Source organism: Nyctibius grandis, chromosome 14 (assembly GCF_013368605.1).
Source record: "Nyctibius grandis isolate bNycGra1 chromosome 14, bNycGra1.pri, whole genome shotgun sequence".
NCBI lineage: Eukaryota > Metazoa > Chordata > Aves > Nyctibiiformes > Nyctibiidae > Nyctibius > Nyctibius grandis.
In genome coordinates this window covers 9,571,923-9,589,554 of record NC_090671.1, presented here as the reverse complement: position 1 = coordinate 9,589,554, position 17,632 = coordinate 9,571,923, and the positions used below count along the sequence as shown (strand labels likewise).

Here is a 17,632-nt window from a genome sequence, read left to right as displayed (position 1 = left end):
TCTCCTGCCGGCGCTGGTAGCGGCTGCCGCTCCGGCCGCCCCCCGCCCCCGCTTCCTGTGAGGAGCGAATGGAAAGTCTGGCCCTGGCGCCCGCGGTAAGTGGGGCCCGCCGGGCTCGGGGGGCTGCGGGGGGCGCCCGGGCCCCGCGCCTCCCCGCCTTCCCCTCCTCGACAGCCCGCAGGCCTCGGGCCCGCGGCCCGCCAGCACCGGTCCTGGCGGCGGGGGGGCGGCCGCGGAGGAACGGGCCTTCCCCGTGCCGCCGCACGACGCTGGGGCGGGCGGGCAGGGCCGGCCGCGTCCCGCCGCAGGGGGGGAAGCGGCGGCGGCGGCGGTTCCCGGGGCGCTGCCCCTGCGGGGGGAGCCCCGCGCGAAGTTCGGGCGCCGGCCCGCGGCGGGGCTGGGCGCTCGCTGTGGGCCCGGCCCGCCGTGCGGGCTGCTTGCGGACCTCCGTTTTCGCACACAAAAGGCGATCCCGTCTCCCCGGGCAGGCAGAGGCCGGCGGCGGCAGCGCGCTGGTGGCGCTTCCTTATCAGCGTGTAATTAATTAAGTGTTTTCACTTGGGCCGTAAATGTTAGCGAGGTATAAGTAATTAAAGTAATAAGACCTTGTTACTGGCGATAGGTGATATCATTTGAATCTTAATTATTTGGTATCAGTGCTATGAAAGAGTCACAACACCACGAAGTGTTGCAGTATTATTAAATCTCGGAAAAGGTGCCTGTAAGGAGTGGAATATTTTTCCCTTCCCGCTCTACCGAGGGCTGTCCCTCAGGCTTGAGCTCCGAGGAGCGGGAGAGCCGAGACCTGCCCAGGACGGAGCTGTAGTCCCCGTGCAGGCTGCGCTCCGCGGTGCCTCCTGGCACGGGGGATCGTGTACTCCCGGGCAGCCCCTTTCCTCTCCTGCAGCCGCCTGTCGCTAGCACGTGTGTGACAGCGCTGCTCGGCTCCCGCACCTGCCCGGGAAGCCGACTCTTTCCCGGGGGCGAGGAAGGGAGCATCCCCATCCCCGGGCTCTAGCAGATTGCTGCAGGCAGCCCGGGACAGGGGAGCGGATGGGTTGTGTTGTGTTTGCCGGCCTGGCAACCGAGGCCGAGCGGGGCGGTCAGTCAGCCGCTGCATCGCGTCCCGTTCCGGTGCTGCTGCCACTTGTAACCACCCAGCTGCAGAGTTAGGAGCAAGGACGCATACTTGTATGTGTATTTGGCCTGAAATACCACAACTGAAACTGTTGTTTTCAAAATACGAGCGAGATTTTGAAAAAAAAAAAAATCAGGTTTCATTTTTTGTTTGCTGCTACTGCTGTGTGACAGCCAGCACTGGGTCTACCTGTCAGTGCATGTCAGTGGTATTTTTTTTTTTTTGTCAGTGGTTGAAATACAAAACCAGAACGTTTTTGGATTTCTGCATAGCTTCGCTCAATAAACAGCATTTTAAATGAAATGAAGATTTGGATTAATTTTCATCTCTTTAAGGGGTTAGTGTTCTCAAGGAAAGAGAAGGCAGAGTTAAGTATCAGGTTCTATACTTTTTCAAACATCTAGGTGATTTGGTAGAGAGATTTTTCATGGTGCATTTTTTCTTTAGTATCTAGAACAATAAAATTGAATAGTTTGTGTCCATTTTTATCATATTTTTAGTTATTGTTGAAGAAACCTACTGTACATTTTAAGCAACTGTTGTATTTTCAAGAACATTGTATCAAGTGTTAGAAGCACTGAAACACTGGGAATAATGAACCCAAAAAAGAGTAGGTATTTTTGATATTGGAGACTTGATTCTTGAGGTTCCACAGAAAGGGAAAAAGTTGGGGTTTTTTTTTAATTGTTTGAAGTCATTCCAACTAGCTAAGAGGAACATATCATTTGTAAAACTCTTCAATAGCACTATGTTAGCTAGAAAAAGGTATGAGGGACTTGAGTGAGCTTTTGTGGTGATCAGGATTTTAGATAATTTGACTACTGATGTAAAACATTTTAAGTAACTGTAAAGACAGGATAACCGAGTTCTTACTGTAAGGTAGTCTTTCGAATAGTAACTAAATAGTTTTGGTTACAGAAATATTTTTACCTTCCCTGAATTTCTGTTTTTGTGTGTTTCTTTAGACTACACTGTAAAAAACCTAGAACAGTGAGAATGCACCATGGTAATGGTCCTCAGAATGCCCAGCGCCAGCTCCAGAGGTCCAGGTCCTTCACGGGCAGTGAGGGCGAAGAGCAACAGGCAAATTTACCCCAGTCCCCTGCAGCTTCGTTTGCACCTTCTGCAAGTCCATCTGCACCCCAGTCCCCCAGTTACCAAATACAGCAGTTTATAATGAGTCGAAGTCCAGTAGCTGGGCAGAATGTGAACATCACACTGCAAAACGTTGGACCGGTGGCTTCAGGAAACCAGCAGATAACGCTTACCCCGTTGCCAATACCAAACCCAACATCACCGAGTTTTCAGTTCAGTCCTCAGCAGAGGCGGTTTGAGCATGGATCCCCATCGTATATTCAAGTTACGTCACCGCTGCCTCAACAAGTTCAGTCTCAGAGCCCCACACAGCCTAACCCTGTGCCAGTGCAAACGTTACCAAACGTTCGGGCAGGCACTCCAGGCCCTGGCTTGGGTATGTGCAGCCAGAGCCCTACTAGAGGATTTGTAGATGCTAGTGTGCTTGTGAGACAAATCAGCTTGAGTCCTTCAAATGGAGGACACTTTGTGTATCAGGAAGGGCCAGGAATTGCACAAATTGCTCAAGGAGCTGCTGCACAAGTACAGCTTCCATCTTCTGGGACACCTGCTACGGTAAGGGAACGCAGGCTTTCACAGCCTCATTCGCAGTCTGGTGGCACCATTCATCATCTCGGTCCACAAAGTCCTGTAGCTAGCGGAGCAAATATGCAATCTTTGACTAGCCCAGGCCATATTACGACTACCAGCTTGCCACCCCAAATCAGCAATATTATCCAAGGGCAACTTATGCAACAGCAGCAGCAAGTGCTTCAGGGACAGCAGCTGGGTAGACCCATTGGATATGACAGGACTTCTGGTGGATTGATAGCAGGAGTTGGAGGACCTAGTGCATTTGGAATGACATCACCACCTCCTCCCACGAGTCCTTCACGGGTCACTGTACCACAGGGGCTGTCGAGTCTTCCTCTTACTCCTACAGTCAATACGGCAGTGAAAAAACAACCCAAAAAACTGGAGGAGATTCCTCCTGCCAACCAAGAGACTGCTCAAATGAGAAAACAATGTTTGGATCATCATCACAAGCAGATGGAAATTCTTAAGGAAACTTTTAAGGAATGTTTGATTGAACTATTTTTCCTGCAACATCTTCAAGGGAATATGATGGACTTTTTGGCTTTTAAGAAGAAACATTGTGTTCCACTCCAAGCATACCTGAGGCAAAATGACTTGGATCTGGAGGAGGAAGAAGAGGAGGAACAATCTGAGGTCATCAACGATGAGGTAAGAAATCTCTTGTTTAATGTTTTACAATAAATCGTAGATGAAGTTGTGGCACCTGGATTGTGAAGCATTAGAGAATGTGACAGTACCTGAAAAATCATTTTTACTTGGTGAAGTACAGCAGTTTTTCTTTAAATAGTTGGTCTGAGCAACTGCAGTTCTGCTAGGGAGTGCGATTCGGCAGGTCGGTTTGAGCATGCTATTAGGTGTATGTATTTAAAAGAAAAGAATAGAGAGGTGAAAGGAGCTTTCACTGTCCTAGTTAGTGTTTAAGCCAGCACACAAATAAAGATGGCATTGGTGTGGAAGCTGTTTTAAGCTATCAGAATGCATATGAGTAGGAATCGTAGATGGAGTTTCACTTACTAGACTTACACAAACCAAAAAAAAATGAGCAAAAAGTCTTATAAGAGGTTAACCTTTATTTGACTCATGTGACTTCTAACCATAGATGTTACTGAAGTTCAGTGTTGCTGTGGCCAACAAAAGCCTGAATTAATCTAGTTACTCAGAGAGAACATGTGAATCATAATGTATATGGGTCCATAGTAATGAATCGGGTTACTTGGGCTGCCTGAGAGCTCTGTGCCTGTATTGCTGTCTAAATGATTAAAGAAATAGCACTGACAGACTGGACGTTAGCATGTTAACTGTGTTATTTATACAAAGGTTCAAAATTCCTAACTTAACTTGAAGTCACTGTTTATTATTGGCAAAGGACTTGAAATAAGCTTGCCACAGACAGATGCCATGCAACTTTTCATACACGTTTGTACCCGTTCGTGTAGCTCTTGACGTGCAGCACCCTGGTGGGTGCTGGAGCAGTGCCTGTCTTGTGCAGAGCCTACCTGCAAGCCTACATGGCAAGTGGTTGCACCAGAGTAGATATAACTGATGCCACTGCATCACTTAGCACTCAGAAATACCTTTAAAAAATTGTAAAAATATGTATGGTTATACAGGTGCCAGTTTGTGAAGAAGCAAACCAAACCTGTTATATAAAGAAACTCATATTGCTTTGAAGTATATGTTAGAAATGAGTGTCTTCAGTGGAAGTTGATGACCCTCTTAGGTGTGAATCATTAGCAATCATATCTTCAGTTGGAATTTGTGGGAAAGTTTAGCAGCATGACAGCTGAAGTTTAATTTGTTCATTGCTTTGTGATCTAAACGTCTTGACTAGGAAAAACATATTTTTGCTTGTGATAGTTATTGATAATTTTGAAGGAATTGTTTCTTTCTATGTATAGTAACATAAAAGCTAGCCTGTTACTGTAATTTATTGATAGTCAATATTTTTTTTCACCTGGTTTGTATTTTGTCAAATTGTTTAGGTGTTCTTGTTGGGTTGCGTGTTTGTCAGCTGAAATCCCAGGTATTTGTAACTATAATGTGCACATTTTGAGAGACCTTTAGCGGGTGTAAGTTGTGTAGGTTCATTGGGGTCGGTGGTGCTACTACAATTTACATCAGTTGAGGCTCTACCCCTCGGCCTTTCGGGTTTGGAGTTTGCTGTACTTCACTGCCTTCTTGGGATGGGTTGTCTTTTGTTTGTGAAAGCCGCTCATCTGTTTAACTGCTGGAGGATTTTACAAAGCGCAACAGCGAAAGTCTTTACGTGTTTTCAAATGATGAATCCTTTTGAAAGATTAAGACATCTTTTGAGTATGTTCTTTCTTTGTATTTTTTTTGTCTTCTCTTTTATTTCCCCCTCCCTCCTCTTTATCACTTTCTGCTAAAGCAACGCGCTTCATCCCTTGCCTGGAAATGTTGATCACTTTGGGAACTCAAGGGGAGAGCGAATGGTGGCTGTGCTCATTGCTTAAGTAAATGTTGGAGCTCTCTTAAGTTCAAACTGTCTGTCATGCTAATTTGTTGTCCGTTAGGAGCAGCAATCATTAAATTTAAAACACACTTTTATGTTAACTGGATTTAAGAAAAGGTTTCCAGTGATGAGAAGTCACTATAAATAGTCAAGGCTGTACTCTGTTCTGCTATTAAAAGTGAGACAGAACTCTTCAAAAACAGCCTGCGTTCAAACCGAGCCGTACTGATGGTCGTTTAGTTATAATCCCCTCTTCAGTGAGGTACCCTCAGTACAAAATGAGTGTGTTGAACAGTACAAAAAAGAAAAAAAAAAAAAGAAGAAAAACTTTTAAAAAGAAAATGATTCTCCCTTCTTTTTTTTTTCCCCAAAATATTTCTCTCAGGTAAAGGTTGTGACAGGAAAGGATGGGCAGACTGGTACTCCTGTCGCTATAGCAACCCAGCTTCCTCCAAATGTTTCTGCTGCTTTTTCATCCCAGCAGCAACCATTTCAGGTACTTTTCAATGGTTCTAAAATGTAGTTTCATCCCAGATTTTTTTTCTTCATTCAGATTTGATATTTCTTAGATGAATTAGAATTTTCCCAAGAGCCCATCCCTTATCATCTAAACAAAACAAAAAAGAAACTTTGCAATCTTCAAATGCATCAGTATTAAATGAAGCCATGAGGAAGTTAAATCTTTGTCTCCAGGTTGCTGGCTTATTTCATTAACTTTCAGCTTGAATGTTTTCGCTTTGGTTTGTTTGTCTTTTGTTTCCGTAATGCATTTGGTTCATTTGTGCATTCTGCATAGTGATAATATGGATTCTTTTGTCTGTGGCATTGTAATTGTGGATTTCTGCTAAATTTCTTTTCTTTTTTTTCCTTATCTATTAAAGGTTTTGAGTATGGCTACAGAACGTTTTGGATTTGCCCTCCCTGAAATGTTTTAAACGACAATAATAACCCTCTGACACAATTTTTTAAAATAACTAACAGCTTTAAATTAGCTCTACCAGAAATGCTGGGAAGAAGAAACTGAAGTGATTATTTTTATTACATAAGTCCTCTTTTACAATTTTTTCTTTTTTTTTTTTTTTTTTTTTTTTCCATGAGTGAATACTGAACAAAGTAAAGAAATTAATCAGAATTTTTGTGAATCAGTGATGATGCAACTTTTAAATTCAGGCTTGCATGGGTTTATGCAGCTGCCTTCAACTCTGTGTTACCCAGACACCATTGTTTATATACCCTGAGAAGTAATATACCGTAATTCCTCTGCAACTAAAATATTTACCTTGTAGCTCAATTATATACACTTGAATAGCAGGTGTTAGTGGGTGAATCACTCTGCTGTACCATGGAAGCTGGAGAGTCTGCACTGCCTTCATCTAGGTTTTGCAAAATGGAGAGTTAAATGAAATGTAAAATGGGTTGTATTCCTGTGTGTAACAAAGGGCATGTTCACTGGGATCTTTTACAAACGAGTTGCACAGTAAAGGGGCTTGCACTGAGAGCTCTTTCTTATGGCCAACGCTGACAGGTCTTGGAAGCCTCCTTAGGTAGTCAGGCTTCATCTAGGCTGTTTAAAATATGTAATATTGTATCAGGTTATTTATTATAGTGATTAGGATTATCATCAACTTCTAGCTACACCGGTCATGAAGTACTTTGGAATTATTATACCATTTCAGAGCTGTTGCAGAGAGACTAGCCATGTCCATGCTAAAAATGTACAAAACTCTCTGTGCAATGATGATAATACCTTTTAGCACAAACTGTTAACAGAAAGTATCGTCTCTTTCCATCAGTCTTTGTTAGTGTTTATAGAGAAATAATGTGTCCCGATCAGCATCATCATTCAAATTTGAGTGTGTAGGTGCAGCACTCAGAATTATTATTATGGGTGTGCTGCATAAGCATGACCTCCGGAGAACTACATTATTTTAATTAAGGTTAGGTCTGTTTTAGCCTAATATTAGTGGTATATGACTGCAATTTATAAAGACATAACATCTTTGCTCTTTGAAGCGTCTAGCCTAAATTACATGGTGATAATGCAGACAGCTGGGAGGCATACTCTTAAGAAAATGTCAGTCAAAAATCCTAGAGTAGAGATGCAGCCTGAAACTGTGAGTATGCAATCATCCGGAGTAAGAGTGCAGGTGAAATAAATGGCATTTGAAGCAGAGTTTGGAGAACATACTTTCTTAAACTGATGTCTCAGAAAGTGTTTGATGCAAACAGGACATAAGCTGAATTTGTTAATTAATCCAGTAGCATTGTAGAAAATAAGTTTTTGTGACTTGTTTTGAAAAGTCTATAAATGCCTGAGTGTGTGATGCTCTGCCAGACACTGGCCATTGGACTTGAAATATGCTGCGTGTCTGCCTTATGAGAAGACAAACATTTGAAAACTTAATCCATATCGAGTGTGATATGACAGTGAGCCATGACCATTATATGAGTCAGAGATTCTTAAAATTCACATCTGAAGGCTATAGCTAGAGTGGCCACAAATGCCCTCACAGCAGTGAAGAGATTAAATGTTATTGATTCATAGCTATTGATAGAATCTGAGTGGCATGAGATGTATTCAGCTCAAAAAGGAGTGTTTGAAACCCAGTCATTTTAGGTGACGACAGCTATGTTTATTAATACTGTTCGATGAAGCATTGAAGATGCAGGGTTGTGACTGCTACGGTTTATTTCAATATAAACTGGTGTTTACTTCCTTAGGCTTAATTTACATTGGTATAATTTCTGTTAAAAATCAGAGAAGAAGAGACCTGTGGAGAAACTGGAAGATTCTTTGGGGAAATTGCTGTCTTTGCTATGTTGTCATAATAAATTTTCACAACATTTTCAAACCCTTACTGTACGTTGATATGGCAAAGGCTCTCACCATCAGAAAATTACACTTAGAGAACTTGAGTCCTAAATTATCTCATTTTCTAGGAGGTAGAGGCTGCCATACATAAAGTCCGTGTTTGTGTTTTGTGATAGAATCTCTTAAGACCTTTCTTGGGATAGCCCTTATTTTTCTCATATTAAGTTTCATAGTAGAATATTGGGTATAGCATGGCTAAATATTGAGGAGAACTTAAAAATATGACTTAGAAACTCACTGAAAAGAACTGGGCTTGCACAAACACTGATAGACATTAATAAGTACTTGCCAGTAGTGCTGAGTGCCCAAAGAGCATGGAAACAGTCATATATCCAAACTTGTTTGCTTTAATAATCCTGTATGTGAGTCTGCTATCTGAGTTTGATGCTGAAAGGATTATCTAGGATATATTCTCTGTCATCATTGACAATATTAATTGTAGTAATTTTAAAATAAAATTTTCATGCACTGTGTAATCCTACTGAAGCTAAACTCCAACTTGCTGAATCAAACCCCGGTGATTTCTTTTCCATCTCAATATCAATAGTGCTCTTCCAAGCTTGTTAATTCGTAGCTGTATGATGTTTATCCTCAGACAAAATGTCTAGTAAGTTCTGATGAGCTCTGATGTCACATTAGCCTTATGGCAATATTATGTTTCTCACTGAGTTTCTTCATGGTGCTCATTTTGCCAGCTGTGCAAACAAGTACATGTCTAGCACCTGGAAAACTGGAATCGGAACGTGTAACTTGGCTGAGATTCTTTATTCCATCTTCTGAGTCTCAGCAGTTTTTCTTGGAATATTTCAAGGTTAACTGTCATGGAGCTCTATCCTGAGAGTGACAGTGGTGGAAACTCAAGTAAGCTTAAACTGCCTTCAGGATGGGAGTTAATTTGTGTTTTACTGGTATTTCACACAGAGTGAAAAGGATTAGATTTCACAAATGTATTGACTCTCATATCTTATTTTCGTATCTTGTTAGTTATGGTACAGTTTATGCATAAATTCTCTTTTCTCATCTAATTTCCCTTCTAATTAATCCTGTAATGAAGTCACAATGTTTAATATTTATCACGTCAGCTCTTTATTGCAGCTGTATACTATATGAGTACATTATTATGACTTCATTGCAGCATTATGCAGATGATGAAGGGTAATGTATTAGTGAAAATTTCCATTTATTAAAAAATATTGGGCAAGGTTTTTTTTTTACATATCCCATTTTCCTGGGTTTGTTACCACTTTTTAAAAAAATGTAGACAAGTGTTATATTTAACTAACTTAATCAGTTTAGTTAGTTTTGAAATTTAAACTGGACAAAGAGTATCTGTGCATTATGAACATCTAAAACTTTCCAGCAGATATGGAATGAGTCTTGTTCTCTTTGTGTGCTGGCCTCTTTAGATCTGTTTGTAAGTTACATCTTTGTGTTAGACTACCTACACATTGAACTTCTGTGATTTGTTTTCTTTTTCCAATAGCAAACGCATACAGGGACTCCGGTAACAGGGACTGTGACCACCATCGAAATAGAAGCTTTTAAGAGGCAGCAGGCACTTGCACCAGCAGGTATGTTCCACAGACAGAATTTCACTTTGGTTCTTTTTTTTTTCCAAACAGTTAATGGAGCCCACTGTTCCGTAACTCTTGAAATACAGTTTTGCCTCACCTTGGGAATTGCCAGATCCTTAGGACTATCTGCTGTGAATGGTGCTGTGTGAAGAGTGCACTCCACTCACAATATATAGGACTGGATTTGGCAGGCATGGAGAAATTATTAGGGTTGATTGTTCTGGCTAAGAAGATTGGAGATGGCCAACTTGAAGTTAGAGGGACTCTGCCCTTGGAGCATGTTCTTCATAAATGCTACACATGTGTAGTAGTCATAGCTTTCTGAGCTGATGTTGGAATCATGTGTAGTAGTTTGCTTTGTAAAATTGAACCCATTCCATTATACCATGCCATAAATGGAATTTGAATATCACAGATTCGTCTAAGAGACCACGAATTGAAGTGGGCCGTCATGGGATGGTTTTTCAGCACCCGGGTGTGGCTTCAGGAGTTCCTCTTCAACAGCTAATGCCAACGGCACAAGGTACTGTGTCACCACATGCCAATTGCACATTAATTTAACAAGGAGATGTTAGTGATGGGACTAGAAACTTGGGCTTCCCGCCTTCCAAGATCCTAGTCCCACCACGCACTTCTCCATGTAAATTAATACTTGGTATGCAATGCCTAGTTTGTTTAAGGAGCTGAGTGACGGGCTCCAAAGGTGCATGTGGGCATGGAAATACGTCACAGGTGCTGATGCAAAATGGTTAATCTGGGAATACTGGAACTGAGCCAGTGATTTATGAAAAGGAAACCTCCTAATTTGCAACATGATGCCAAATTTTTATTCATTAGTCATGCCAAGCTTTAGAATACATGTTAAGAACTAAATATTATTTAGACTTGATGCTCTTATTTTTTATTTTAGGTTAAATTCCATTAGCTCACCAGTCCTTTTTTTTTTTTTTTAGTATGACATTGAGAAGACATTCAGTGACATCTTTTTTTATAGTTGCTGTGCTCCAAATTTTAGTTGCAGTCCTGTGCATGAAATACTTTGTTGTTTATTGTAATGGTGATTTATTTCGTGATTGTGATGTGGTATTTTCAAATGATGGTGTCTTGTGGCAAAGTAAGTAACAAATCAGTCTATTTGCAGTTGATTTCCTCTTTATAGCAATAAAGAGCATTGGGCATTTTAATTCCATCTGTGTTGTGTTTCCTCTTGCGTTGTAGGTGGAATGCCTCCCACTCCTCAGACTGTACAGCTGACTGGACAGAAACAGAGTCAACAACAGTATGACCCATCTAAAGGCCCTCCTGTGCAGAACGCAGCAAGTCTGCATACTCCTCCGCCACAGCTGCCAGGGAGACTGCAACCTGCAAATGTCCCCATGACGTCTCTCCCAGCTGCGCTGCAGCTTTCACAGCAGCAACCTCAGATAGTGGAATCTCCAGCTCAGCCTCAGATTCAGGTGAAGATCCAGCCTCAAAGTGTACCACTGACTTCCACTCCACTTCCAGCACCACTTCAACAGCAGGTGCCACCAGCAATCCATGTGCAAGGGCAGACACCAAACCAAGTGTCACAGCCACAAGCTACAATACAGCAACAGGTATGTGAACTTCATTGGGATGAAAATATGTTTGTTTCAGCCTGGTAAAATCTAAGAACATTATCTTCCTGAAAATATATGAAAAAATGTTAATGTGTTTTAATTCCACTGGACTCTTAAATCCTTTCCTTATAAAAATGCAGGTGTTCATTTTTTATTCAGTTATTCATTGTGTTCTGCTGTAGTGTAGACTAAGACGGTATTGAATCCTAAACTCATCAGTAACAAATGTGTTTCTTGGGCAGACTGTGACTCTGACACGACCATCTGCAGATCCTGCTCAGACTTCTCAGCGTCTTACGGCAAATACACTACCACCTACCTCATCCGTTGCGCCAGCAACTATCTCAGGCACAACACCGCCTTCTACGTATCCAGTACAAACAAACAGGACCTCTCCAGCAACTAACAAGTCCCTGTCTCCTATTGCATCAAAACCCCCAGGCTTAGCAGTAGCAGCAGCAGCACCTAAAACACAAAGTCCAGCTCAGAATGCAGCAGTATTACCACAGGACAACTCTCAAGAGAAGCTTGCTGAGCAAGTAAAGCTGGTAAGATTTTTTGGTTTTACCCGAAACTTATGAACAGTTAACACATAGATAACAATTAACAAGAGCAATGTGTTTGGGTTATGAAAAGGCTATTTTTCAGGGGGATGGGGTGCTTGGTTTTTTTCTGTGTTTTTTTTTTAAGTCTGCTTTACATACTGAGTTTTGCTTTTATGGGCATTCAGAGAAGTTGAAGACGACTTACTGGTCTTCATACTGTTGTTGGGTTCGTTCTATTATCTTGATTCTATCTACTCATTTGAGATGACTGCAGCCTTATTTATTTTTATAGCTAACTGGAGGTGTTGTTTTGCTTATTTAACAGGAACATCATAGAGAACTTGTTTTCACAAAATCAAGTAGTATTAATAATGAAGATATATTTATCTTCTGTGGATAAATACATCTGCAATTTCAAATTATGGGAAAAAAAAGTATCCTGTTATTTAACAAAGTATCTCTTGTAATACAGGTTGAAGTATTGTGATTGTCTTTGTAAGTTGAATTTAGTCCCGTAATTTTTCCATTGATGCAGTGTTCAGACTTGATTTTTGTAATGCATGTGTCGTGCTGTTACACCTTTTTTACTGTCAGTTGTTTTGATGAAGTGGGAGCAATAATTATCTTTCTATTTGGCTACTATTTTAGGTGCATTCTGCAGCTTCATTGTAACTATATGTACTTCTTTTTAAGGAAAATCAAATCCATCAGCGAATAGCAGAACTGAGAAAGGAAGGTTTGTGGTCTCTGAGGCGACTGCCTAAACTCCAAGAGGCTCCAAGACCAAAATCTCACTGGGATTATTTGCTGGAAGAAATGCAGTGGATGGCAACTGATTTTGCCCAAGAGAGAAAGTGGAAGATGGCAACTGCTAAGAAGGTACTTGAAAAATGTTTTTTGACTCAGAACAATCGATCTTGGTATCACTCAGCTTGATAGCAAAGCTATTTAAACAATCTTTTTCTGCAGATAGAAGTGATGGGAATATACGGCACCGATTTTTAACTTAAATGAGAAGCCATGCTGTCAGCTTTGGATATTCTAGCATTTGAAACAGACTAGATAATTGTCTTGATTGTGGATGCAAATAGTAATTTGGGATTTTGTGGATTTTATTCCTCTGGAAATCAAATAGCTTGTTTAGGGGACCCAGTCAATATGTTGACTGTGTCATATTTAAGAAGTACAGCTGTCATGCCTGTCTCACAAATCAGTTGTTCCCTCTCAATGAAGAGTAAATATAGAATTTTGTAAACAACTTCCATTGGATGTGGTTGTCTGTCTAATTCTTCTTTGTTAATCTGAGAAAAGATGAAGGAGAAACCATGGAGTTCTAAGGACAGCAGTGGAACCATGGTAGAGAACTGTTTCTGTAGGGGAAGAAAGCAGCACAGTGGGAATAATTAAGTCAGTGACGGAATGAAAATTGGGGTAGTGTGAGATGAGACATGTAAAATCTGTTTATTTACAATAAGCAGGAGTTTTCTATGGATTCTAGCAATGTTGTGTCTTCTTTTGATACATTTATGACCAGTTTGGGGTAATGAAGAGAGCAACTGAAGGTCATTAGTTTCAATTGCCATGTTGTTTTCTATTGTATATTCTGAAGTGATGGAAACTCAGAACTCTCTTCCTTATAAGCAAAGCATTGAAATAGGTGTATCATTTTGTAAAACGAAGGTCTGCATTTTGAATATAATTTAAATCTGGATTTGAAGCCCTTGTTCCATTTGTGGCCAATGATAGGTTTTTAAGAACAGGAGAAACAGGAAGGGCAAATATGAAGTGATCTTCATCTGGTAGTATGCTTCAAACTCCTGGAAATCAATGTTGTAGGGACCTCCTGAGCTAAAGGTTGCAATCAAGTCAGTCTTTAACAGCCATTGACTGATCCTTTACTCATGTATGTACACTCTTTTTGAACTTTACCTTTGGTCTCTGACGTTTTGTGGTGTGATTTCTATGACTTCATATGTGCTGTCTGAAAAAAGTTTTATTTTGTGTTTTTGCTGCTAATTTCAGTAGATTTTTTTCTCATTTTTGTATTGAGAATAGTGAATTAAGAGTTTCCTGCTTCATTGCTTAGTTATAATTCTTATATTTCCTTTTTTCCTTTGAGTTTCCTGTCTGTTGTTTTACTGGCATGGAGAGAGTTAGAAATATTGGAGGTGCTACATATGTAAGGCTATGGTCAACCTCTGTCTGCTCATAACCACTATAATCTTAAGAAATGCAATGATGTGTATTTTGAGGTAACCTAATCCAGTGTCTCTTGTGGTATTTTAGATGGTAAGAACCGTGGCTCGTTATCATGAAGAAAAGAAACTTAATGAAGAGCGAGCTAAAAGGGAAGAACAAAACAAACTAAGGCGAATTGCTGCATCAATTGCTAGAGAAATAGAATACTTCTGGTCTAACATTGAACAGGTACAATACTGATTTACTAATACTTGTGCAAGTCATACTGTTCTTTTAATCTTCAGTAATTTATTTATAAAATTTAAGTGCTTTATTAGACTTGATTTACATTTCAGGTTGTTGAAATAAAACTGCAGATTGAATTTCAAGAGAAAAGGAAAAAAGCTTTGAATTTAAAGAGAATTTCAAGGAAAGGTAATTGTATTCTGTTTCATGAGAAATCCAGTATAAATTCTGATGCTATTGTTTTGCATAATTTCACTCAGTGGGGTTTAATCCTGTTGGTGATAGAATTGTGAGATGCTAGTAGTAGGTTTTGAACAAATCTGAACTATGAGTTACGGGTTTTATGTTTTTGTGCTAGATTTTGTTAGTATTTCGTGTGTTTTATGTTGAATGTATTTAAAAGTTCACATAAGAAACATAAAACTGCGAAGTGACTAATACATACGTCAAGTATATAATTTTCCAGGTAAGGATGCAAAACTTGCAGAAGACCTTTTATTGGAAAAAGGAATTGAAATGGTAAGTCTCTCTGTTTCTTGAAAAACCCATAAAATTAGTTTAAATATGACTACCTGTGTGAAGAAATTTTTATAAATGTGAAATGTTTTCGTGAAATACACGGGGATGATAAGCAGATTTCTGTGTAGCTACTGACAATTGAACATATTGCCATAAGCACAAATACTTTTTTTCTGGTTACGAACCACAGCTTCTAATGGGGAAGTGGATTGCAGTTGATACATGTCTTTTAAAGGAATAATTCATACTTACTCAGTGGCTTTGAATCAGTCATTCTAAGATTGCAAAACCAAAAAAATGCACAGATTAATTGCCAGACTTTGTTTTGAGCAGGAGTTTCATCTACTGTAACCAGGGGTAGACTTTGTGGGGCTTGAAAGCTTGTTTTCAGCTGTGATTTATCTGCTGAGAGATGTAGGTATATGTTACAGAATGGTTCAAACTGAATGAAACTTAAATATCTTTTGCCCTAGACGAAATGTGTGCTAGGACTCCTTGGCTACATCTGTGTAATTGGAAAAAAATGGGCGAGGGATTGTTCAGAGGCCCTGAGCCATCTGGCATGGCACAGCTGATGCCCACTTGCTGAAATGCTCCCCTTTCACCAAGCAGAATGCCTGCATCTGAATTTCCTGTTAGGAGCAAGCTTTAGCATGTGTTATCAGCCAAACTGTGGCCTAGCGCTGGCTGCGAGTGTTAATTTGCACAGGCTAAACCATGCTACAGAGTGTGCTGGACAGCTGAGAGTGAACAATTGTAGGCCTGTGCCATATCCCTTTTTTTATTGACTAGTGAAAATTTAGTCCTTGATTCCAACCTGAGTAAAAAATTTTGTGCCTCAGTAATGTTTTTTAAGGGAAAGCGTGTATTATGGCTCTATGGCACAGCTGGACCTGAGCAATTTGAACCACAAACGCTTGAAGTGGCTGATTGCAAACTGCCTTCAAAAGAGGAGCAGAGTATCTGTTTTTGCGTGACCAGGAACGTGCTAATAGGTGTTAAGTGTTAGCAAATGCTGTTGTGATTGCAAGGCACCTTTTGCTTTCTTTAAAAAACCTCCCTAACTTTGTTTTCTATGATTTTACATATTTTAATTATTTAATGCTAGGGTTGTTCATCATCTGGAAGGAAAAGAAAGGCAAGCACATCTTTGACTGATGAGGAAGGTAAGTCACTTTTCAAAATTGTGCATCTATAGTGTAGTATGTAAGTTGTATATTAAAACCCTAAAACAACAGGTTTGCAGTCTGTTACTGCATGGATGCAATTTTTCACAAACCAAATACCAACTTTCATCCATTTCTTAGGGAGATTAGATAGTCAATTAGATGGTAAATTTTCCTGAAAAGAGCTTCAGTGAAAATTTGAAAGTAAAATTTTCCCTGAAAACACACTGCCTTCATTGTTGGTGGATTGTAATTCTTTCTGTCCTCATTCCTTTGTTTCTCAAACCTTACTAGTGGTCTTAAACTTCTTTTGAGGATTTCAGACTGAATAACCCATCTACTTTAGTTCCTTTCTTGTGATGACGTGTCATGTTTCTGACAAAGAAAATCCTCAGTTTAAACCTACAGAATAACCTGCCTTTGGTGACCATTGTCAACCAACAACAGTTCAAGACTGCCTTCTGTCCTGAGGCAGAAGTGCTTCTCTCCTTTTCACTTATTTTTTAAGTTTTACGTGTAGTTGCTTTCAGATTTTCTTGGTTTCCATACACATCTCATTCTTTTTGAATCCTGCTAACTTACAATATTCTATGCTAGTACACTTTAGGGGTATATAATTACAAGCTTCCTGAATTATTATGTAATTTGAATGACAAGATTTGCATTTGGTTTTATTTTAGTTGAAGATGAAGAAGAAACAATTGAAGAACAAGAAGCTAAAGAAGGAAACATAAATCATCAAACTGAATTGTCTAATCTAGCCAAAGAAGGTAGGCTTGTAGCTTGATTCCTCTCTGTGGTGGGCTCTGAAACAACAGGTGAAAACGTGCAGCAGTTACTGTATTTGTAAATAGGGTTATAGATGAGAAGTTGAATGCGTTCAGATGTTCAGTCATATGTAATCTGTATTTATTTTTTTCTGTTCAGAAAGTTGTAGTGGTTAGTTTATGGGATGCTGATAGACATCTGTACTTTATAAAGCAGTCTGTATGCTTAACTAGTTATCACACAAGGTGACTTGAGAAAAAGTATTTCTCTACTGAAGCACTGTATTTCTTTAAAACCTCACACCAAAACACTCTCAACCTAAGTTCTAGGAATGGGTGAGAAATACTTAAAAACAGAAATGTATCAGATTGAACATGAACATTTTATCATCAACAGTCTTGAGTATCTCAGAAGGGTTTTGTCACCCACCTGATAAGTCTGAAAGGGCCCTGAAGTGCTGATCTTGGGGGGGTCTAAATACTTGAAGATAAGGGGCTTTTAGGGACAATGCTCTGGCTAGCAGCTCTCTTTCATTAGGAACATAACAATAACTGCTCTGGTGAGCTTGATGTATGCAAAGTATCCCATAGGGATCACTTCACTTATCATGGTAAAAACCTTGCTGATTTTTAGAGGCAAGCTTCCCATTAAGCTAAGCTCGCCTGGCAATTAATATGCAATTTCCAAATCCATTTGTTTGGTCTGTTTGGCAGCTTAGTGGCTGCAGCCAGCTGGCCAGTTGGAGGGATTATAACTCTTGGCCAGTCAGCCGAGTTCCTAATGAGGATGTTTCCTGATTGATTGGCCACCGCTAGCATGCAAATTCCTGCTTCAAGAGATCAGATGAGGGATCATGGAGATACTGTTTAGTGGGGTTGAGG

The 17,632-nt window shown here is 40.1% G+C and overlaps 1 protein-coding gene across 15 annotated transcripts in view; it reads left to right on the top strand.

Annotated features, from left to right (window-relative positions):
• Positions 1 to 15: 15 nt before the first annotated feature.
• EP400 (E1A binding protein p400) overlaps positions 16 to 17,632 on the top strand; it is a 50,140-nt gene continuing 32,523 nt past the window's right edge. For 13 of the 15 annotated variants that reach the window (XM_068412244.1, XM_068412238.1, XM_068412237.1 and 10 more), the window contains exons 1-12: positions 16 to 95; positions 2,104 to 3,457; positions 9,638 to 9,725; positions 10,144 to 10,251; positions 10,947 to 11,326; positions 11,572 to 11,877; positions 12,568 to 12,753; positions 14,161 to 14,301; positions 14,409 to 14,487; positions 14,765 to 14,817; positions 15,926 to 15,983; positions 16,664 to 16,753. In XM_068412244.1, coding sequence (XP_068268345.1) covers positions 2,135 to 3,457; positions 9,638 to 9,725; positions 10,144 to 10,251; positions 10,947 to 11,326; positions 11,572 to 11,877; positions 12,568 to 12,753; positions 14,161 to 14,301; positions 14,409 to 14,487; positions 14,765 to 14,817; positions 15,926 to 15,983; positions 16,664 to 16,753 — 2,812 coding nt within the window. In that variant the 5' untranslated portion in view covers positions 16 to 95; positions 2,104 to 2,134. The remainder of the gene's footprint in view (positions 96 to 2,103; positions 3,458 to 9,637; positions 9,726 to 10,143; positions 10,252 to 10,946; positions 11,327 to 11,571; positions 11,878 to 12,567; positions 12,754 to 14,160; positions 14,302 to 14,408; positions 14,488 to 14,764; positions 14,818 to 15,925; positions 15,984 to 16,663; positions 16,754 to 17,632) is intronic. The other 2 variants (XM_068412249.1, XM_068412242.1) reach the window with 1 other exon arrangement.